Source organism: Terrapene carolina, unplaced genomic scaffold, assembly GCF_002925995.2.
Source record: "Terrapene carolina triunguis isolate 2854851 unplaced genomic scaffold, T_m_triunguis-2.0 Scaffold51, whole genome shotgun sequence".
Classification (NCBI taxonomy): domain Eukaryota; kingdom Metazoa; phylum Chordata; order Testudines; family Emydidae; genus Terrapene; species Terrapene triunguis.
The window spans coordinates 1,814,312-1,821,512 of record NW_020664402.1 but is presented as its reverse complement, the minus strand read 5'-3'; the positions used below and the strand labels follow the sequence as shown (position 1 = coordinate 1,821,512).

The 7,201-nt window shown below is 58.0% G+C and overlaps 1 protein-coding gene across 1 annotated transcript in view; it reads left to right on the top strand.

Moving 5' to 3' along the window:
* LOC113407687 (metal transporter CNNM4-like) overlaps nucleotides 1–4,637 on the top strand; it is a 51,017-nt gene extending 46,380 nt beyond the window's left edge. Inside the window, exons 6-7 of the mRNA XM_026657091.1 lie at nucleotides 1,167–1,348; nucleotides 4,347–4,637. Of these exons, the coding sequence (XP_026512876.1) occupies nucleotides 1,167–1,348; nucleotides 4,347–4,553 (389 nt within the window). The 3' untranslated portion in view covers nucleotides 4,554–4,637. The remainder of the gene's footprint in view (nucleotides 1–1,166; nucleotides 1,349–4,346) is intronic.
* Nucleotides 4,638–7,201: the final 2,564 nt, after the last annotated feature.

Below are 7,201 nucleotides of genomic sequence, written 5' to 3'. Positions count from 1 at the left end.
AGGGCGGCCGGAGCCCGGGGGGGAGGGCGGCGGGCCCCAGCTGGGGCTCGCCTCTCCCCCCCGGCGGCCAGAGCGCAGGCCGGCGGCCGGGGGGAGGGCGGCGAGCCCTGCTGTGGCCCCGCTCTCCCTGGGGGCCGGAGCGCTGCGCCGCCGCCCCCCTCCAGGTGCCGCCCCAAGCACCAGCTTGGGTGCCTGGTGCCTGGAGCCGGCCCTGCCCCTGTCCCTTCCCATCCCCTCCCTTGGGGTCCCTGAGAGAAGCAGATACCCTACACCCACACACCGGGGATTCCCTCCCCGTGATCCCCCAGCACCTGCAGCCAGGGCCCCCCACCTCGGGCAATGGGGAGGGGGAGGCTGGGGCTCCGGCAGAGATTGGTTCCCAAAGAGGGGGATTGGGGCGTGGCTGGAGGGAGCTGGGGAGGGGGAGAGCTCTGAAGCTTTCACCCTCTTGGGGCCCTGACTCCTCGGCCCCACTGCCGGAGCTAGTGCAGGGGCCAGGTGGGCGTCTGTCCAGGGTGGCCGGACCCCGGGTCAGATTTGTACTTGAGTTCCAGGGGGTTCCAGGGTCAGTTCCCAGGCTAGGCTCTAGCACTGTCCCTACCCTGGGAATGGGCTGCTCCCTCCTGCCTCGCCTGGGGTTTAACCTACACCCAGGGCTGAGGAACACAGCAAAGCCAGGTGACTTTTGGTTACTGTAGGTCCTACATGTAAACAAATGCACAGGTGCACCGGGCCCTGGGCAGGGGGAGCCCTCGGGGGCAGTGCCCTGAGCTGGGCAGGGCTGTCGGGGAGGAGCGGGCGGGGGGGCAGCAGGGGATGTTTAGATCGGAGTCTCGGTCATGTGCCTGGGGCTCGGCTGGCCCCAAACCTGGCCTCCAGTGGTCCGTGTGCAGCGAGCTGGGGGGTCTCAGCCCCGCTCCCAGCGGAGGTCTGAGTGAGAGCAGGGTGGCGCTCACCCCACCCAGCAGGGCCTCCGCGGGCCAGGGACTGAGCAGTGGGGGCCCTTTGGGACTGGCCGGGGCTGGATGGCAGGTGCTGGCCACGCATCAGCACATGGGCATGGAGCAAAGGGGCTTAGAGCCGGGCCCAGGGCGGGTGAGGGGGGGACCTGGTGGGAGCGGGCAGGAGGGGGGTTCCCAGCTAACCGTGCCCATGTCTCTCTGCAGAGCTGCGCTCCCCGTCCCACATGAATAGCCTGAACCGCTCGGCTTCGCTCAACAACCCCGAGCGCTCGGACGCCATCTCCTCCCCCATCAGCGGCAGCAGCAACCAGCTCAACGTGGGCACCAGCCCCCAGTACATCTCCGACTTCAGCGTCCGCGCCCTCATGGACCTGCAGTTCGTCAAGGTGAGACCAGCTGGGTTGAGCTGCAGGGGAGGTGGGGGCTCGGTAGGGAGCGCTGTCCTCGGTGCAGCACTAGGGGGCTCTGTGCTGCTGTCAGATGAGACATAAACCCAAGGCCCTGAGCGTTTGCAGTGGCGGAGATCTCAGGGCATGGCCCAGTTCCTGTTTGGCTTTTCTACACTGAGCCTCTTTGAATGCCCCTCTAGCATCTGCTGGATGCTGTCGTCTCCTTTGTCTGGGGTAGCATTGCTGTGTGCAGGTTAACTGCTTCCCAGCCCACCCCAGAGATGGCTGCGGCCCAGGGCTGGCTTGTGGCCCCAGATGAGGTGTTCTGGAAAGCGATTGGGTCCCCCAGATGAAACGTGTTTTGTACAGGCCAGTTACAGTGCACTCCCTTTATAAGAATTACCAATACAAGAACCAGCCGCATATAGCGATTAAAAAAAATTGAACAAGCTCCTTCCTATAACCATGCTAAAGTACTCCGCTTGTCAGACTCAAGCAATCCGCTGATCAGACTCATTTCGGGGCAGAATGACTGCATGTAATCCCATACTCAAGTGCAACGATGTGTAATAAGCCAGCAAAGCTGTTTTGAATTTGAATTTGTTCACATTTCGCATTGCTGGGCACGTAGCCTGTGTAAAGGAAAATCCCTGGGTAGAATAAACAAGTTGTGCCGTTTATGTGCGAGTCAACATTGCAGGAAAAAGAAAGACGCTTTCTGCAGATGAAAACCGCCACCTTCCCTAGTCTTCCCAAGACCAGCCAAAGAGACGCAGCTCAGAAATTGGGCATTCCACAACTGACATTGTCTAAGCTTCTCAGAGACAGGGAGAGCATCATACAAAACGAAGGAGACAGAAAAAGACTGTGGTCAGGCAAGGAACCTGTGGTCGAGGAGGCGCTTATAAAGTGGATCAGAGATGCCAGAGAGAGAAATGCCCCCCTAAGTGGGCTGTTGGTGATGTAGAAAGCAGAAGAACTAGTGGTGACCCTGGGCGTTACCACCTCGAAGGCCAGCAGTGGCAGATGTGAGCGCTTTAAGAAACGAGAGGGGATTGGTTTTAGACAGTGCGTGGAGAAGTCAAAGCCGCAGACATTAGGTCATGTGAAGAATGGTTAGAAAACAAGTGGATCAAAATGAGATGTGACCTCGTGGAAGAAAACATTTGGAAAGCAAATGAAAGTGGAATTGACTTTCGAGCCCTGCCTCGTGGCACTTTCACCTTTAAATCAGACAATAAAAAAGGAGGAAAGTCATCTAAAGACAGGATTACTGCTCGGTTCATCTGTTCCGTGGCTGGTAGGGAAAAGGACCTTTTCATCCTTGGGAAAAGTCAAAACCCAGGTGTGAGACGTATTCCAGTCCGCTCCGTTTCCAGTGCACCTGCCTGGATGATGGGTAAGTGGGATCGAAAGCTGGGCCAGGAAAGGAGAAAGATTTTGCTACTTGTGGACATCTGCCCAACCCAGGTGAGGAAAGATGTAGCACTGAGGAATATCCGCTGTGAATTCCTCCCAAGGAACACAACTTCTGCCCTTCAGCCACGTGGCCCGGGAAGTATCCGAACTGCCAAGTGTATCGCAAGCGAATGGTGTTGCACCACATGGATGATGAGAACCAGAAAGCTGCTGCTGTGGAAATGGCTGGGAAGCTCAGTCTTTTAGGTGCCATTCTAGTGCTCACAAAGGCCTGGTCTGACGTCGATGCTTCAGCAATTTGGAATTGCTGAGAAAAAGGAGGTCTGGTCACAGCGGAAGTAGTTGTTAACCCCCCGAATTTGAAGAGTGGCTAGCCATCGGTGGGTGTAACGCAGCCGGCCTCTGATGAGGACGTTGCAGCTGAAATCAGAGACCGATTGGAAGTGAAACCCGAAAATGATGCAGAGGCGGACTCTGAATGCAACAAAAACTTAGACAAATGGCCTGCGGTCCAGGGGCTGCAGTGATTTTAACCTCCTACGTCACCCTGAAAAGGAGGTTAACAAGGGGGTGGATCGTGCCATGATCCAGGGAATACAGGACAAGTTTGTAGTCAAACGGTGATTGTGCCACTGCATTGTACATTCCCAGGGCCAGACACTCCACTCCGGTGACGGACGGTGACACCCCGAAATGAATCTGAATGTGAGCCAGTACTGTTAACCAGTCCGTTCGGGTGTTTTACATGGACAGTTGTGCGGTCACACTCAGTGTACTGCGCTTCCATATGTTAGGGTTGTTGCAGTTTGAGAGATTTTTAAGATGAGTATCTTTGGCTCCGTAAGAGGTGTATAGCTCCTCAAGCTTACACCGGCTGCAGTTGTAACATGCTGCACAGTCGTAATACAGTGATTGCCTTGAACAAAAGCACCAGCTAAATAATTGGGTAATTATAACTTCTCGCTCAGTTGGAAAGTTGGTGTGGTTTTGTTCCATGGTGAATATGTTGAAAGTCTAAAGAATTCAGTGACGGTAAATGAGACATTTCTCAATTGAGGGTGAAAAAAGCCCGTTGTTTAAAACATAACGGCCGATTTCATCCATTCTTTGCAATTCCGCTTGTAAGAGTCAAGTACTTATAAGAATCAAATTGTCCAGCACGGATGTGATTCTTATGAAGGGAGTGCACTGTATTATCATACTTGTGCGGGGGAGGGGATGGCCAGGGCATGCTGGGATCTGTACTCTCAGGTGTGGGATGGTGTGGTGGAGCATTGCATGTTGGGGTCTGTAGTCTCAGGTCAGGGTGGGACAGTCAGGATGGAGCATGGCATGCTGGGATCTGTAGTCTCAGGTCAGGGTGGGACGGTCAGGATGGAGCATGGCATGCTGGGATCTGTAGTCTCAGGTCAGGGTGGGATGGTCAGGATGGATCATGGCATGCTGGGATCTGTAGTTGGTGCCGATCTTCTATATTTAAGATGGCGATAGCCACAGGCCACGCTCTGGAGCTCGGCTGGGCCAGCCGGGCTCATCTCGCTGGCTGACCACATCTGCCCCTCTCCCCCCGCTGCAGATTACGCGCCAGCAGTACCAGAACGGCCTGATGGCCTCGCGCCTGGACAGCTGCCCTCAGTCTCCGGACAGCAGTGCCCCCAAAATGGACACCAGCTTGACGGAAAAGACGGAGCCCTCAGTGGCCGACGAGACCACCAGCCTCCTGAACGAGAGGAACTGCCTGAACCGCAGGAGCAGCCACAGTCCCCAGGAGAACTCCATCTGAGCCTGGCACCAGGGCACCGGCCGGCGCCCCCGCCAGGACACTTCGCACCCTTCGGGGTGGGGAGCCTTCCCCCGCGTCCAAATAGCTCTGTCTAGAGATCCCCCCCTCTATGAGACACTTTGATCGCGCGGGGCAGCCCTTGCTGCAAGCGTTGGTGAGGATGTGGGTTCGTGGCACCGTGGCCACGCCGGGATGCAAAAGGGAATCCCCCACCCCTTCCCCGAAAATGGGCCCTGGAGCTGTTGGATCCCAGGGACCGACTTTACCTCGGCCTGGACCAGGCATGGACTAGGGGCAGGGAGGGTCACTCTGCCGAGGATTTATAAAGGGAGCCCATTGGCTGCTGTTTCTTAACTGGCTTTTATTTAAATGAATAAAGATGGAAACAAAGGGACGAGCTCTCAAACCCCAGGCCGTGCTGGGAGTGCCCCCGCCGAGAACAGCTATGCTCGCCCGCTTGGCGCCTCAGTATGGCCCCTCGCACTCCCTCCCAGCATGGCCCTGTTCCCACCCCCAGTCCAGCAGCAAAGCAGTCCTGGCCATGCAGCCTGGGGAGGGAACAGCCATCGGCCCGGGCAGCAGCTGCCGGATGTGGGAGTCGCTGGCCCAGCTCAGGGAGCCTTGGTGTCTCATCGGTTTCTTTTTTTTTGTTGCCGGGTGGTTGGAAGTTCAGAGCAGCCAGCACTGAAGCCAGTTACAATCAGGGTGGTTGGAACCCATCCAACCCGGGCACTGGCCTTGCAGCACTCTTCGTGTATCCGTGTCCTTTGGTGCATCTCCGAGATGGAGCCCAGCACGTGCCCAGGATTCAGCTGGGGGTCGAGGGGCCAGGCTCCAGGGGTACGTCTCACGCCAAGCGCTGGATGCGGGCACTGCTGAGTGGAGTGGTGGCGCTGCCTGGGATTCTGCATCGCTTCAGCGGCCCTGGTGCGGGTAGCGTTGTGAGTGCGGGTGTGAATGGGGCTGGGTGGGAGTGGAGGGGCCAGGCCATTGGGGCGGTCAGTGAAAAGCCCCTTCCGGACGACATGGCTTGTGAGGGGCCTGCTGGTTTTGTCCCTGCCTGGCCAGATTCTGCTCTTGCCTGCGCAGGGTTTGCTGCATCAGTGGGGTATTCTGTGCGTTGGGACAGACACCTGGGCTTCTCCACCCACCTGGCCAAGAGAGACAAAGGGACCTCATTCAGCTCTCATTTGCGCCAGCGTAAATTCAGATTTACTCTGACTCACTAGCTGAGCCCGATTGACACCGGAGTAACAGAGCAGTGGGGCAGCCTGTGTCTGCGTGAGACAGCAGAGACCAGAGCAGTTTAGCTTGTCCCTTCCCACGGGCTCAGGGAACCCTGTCTGTGTCCCCGTGGCTGCTGCCTGGGCTAGCCGGGAGCCCTGGCCTGGGGGCACCGCTGGGGAGAGAGGGCTGGGCAGGGAATGTGACTGGGAGCGCTGTCCTACTCAAACCAGCCTCGCTTCTGAGCAATAACCGCCCCAGAGATGCTCCTTGGCGGGGCAGGGCAGTTGGCTATGGGGAGGGAGGGGCGTTTAGCTGGTGAGGTTGTGGCGTGGGGGGGCAGCTGGCTGAGGGGGACCATGGTGGGGGCGGGCAGTTGGCTAAGGGAGGGATGAGGTGGTTGGCTGAGGGGGACCGTGGTGCGGGGGGGAGGGACAGTTGGCTGGGGGAGCTGTGGGGGGGGCAGTTGACGGGGGGGCTGTGGCATGGGAGGGGGCAGCTGGCTGGGGGCGCAGTTGGCTGGGGGGGGCTGTGGCATGGGGGGGAGCAGCTGGCTGAGGGAGACCATGGTGTGGGGGAGGGCAGAGCCCTGGCTGGGGCTGGGGCTGGGGCTGGGGGCCTGACCTCTCCGGGGTGCGGGGGTTGCGTGGGAGGCTTGCTGTGGGGGAGCTGCTGGAGCTGGCTGGTTCGCACTCCCCATTGACACACCAAGGGGCAGGGGGCCGACGGACACAAGTCGGCCCAGGGGCACAGCCTCTCAGTGGATCCAGGTCTTCCCACCAGGGCATAACTGCTCCGCTGGGGGGACGGGACGGGATGCCAGAGCCCTGGGTCCCTCTGTCCCTGCCCACAGCCCAGTGCTAGGACGGCCTTTCTGGCCCAGGGCCTCCTGTTTGAACTCCAGCCCACTGGCTGTTGGGCCACGTCCACTCTCTATTTTCAACCAAAGATCCGGGCAATCCACCCTGGAGTTCAGGCAGCCCCCTTCGGCAGTGCAGTGAGCAGAGATGCTCAGCCCCTGGCTCTGGCTGGCCTACACTGAAAGGGGAAGAGCAGGGTGCTCTGGGGGGGGCAATCACTACATCTGGGCATCAGCAGAAATTAAATGTAATTGTTAATTTGTAACGCTTCTCAGCAGCCTTATGGAGCTGGGGTGGGGGAGGAAGTTGGACAGATCTGTGTGGTTTTAAGGCAAATTTTAAAGAAACGGTTGGGTTCATATATTTCCAGTTGCTTAAATTAACCATAAATATACAGCTATGTAATGAGTTATAGGATGTAACTAAATCTGCACTTCCACTCCTCAAAGTGACTTGGTCTGAGCGGGATTCGGTGATTCCTGCTTTGGCTCAGTCTCCAGATCAGATCTGCGTTTAGGCCACTCCAGGGCGGACAGCAGAATGAACACCTAGTACACGAGAGCT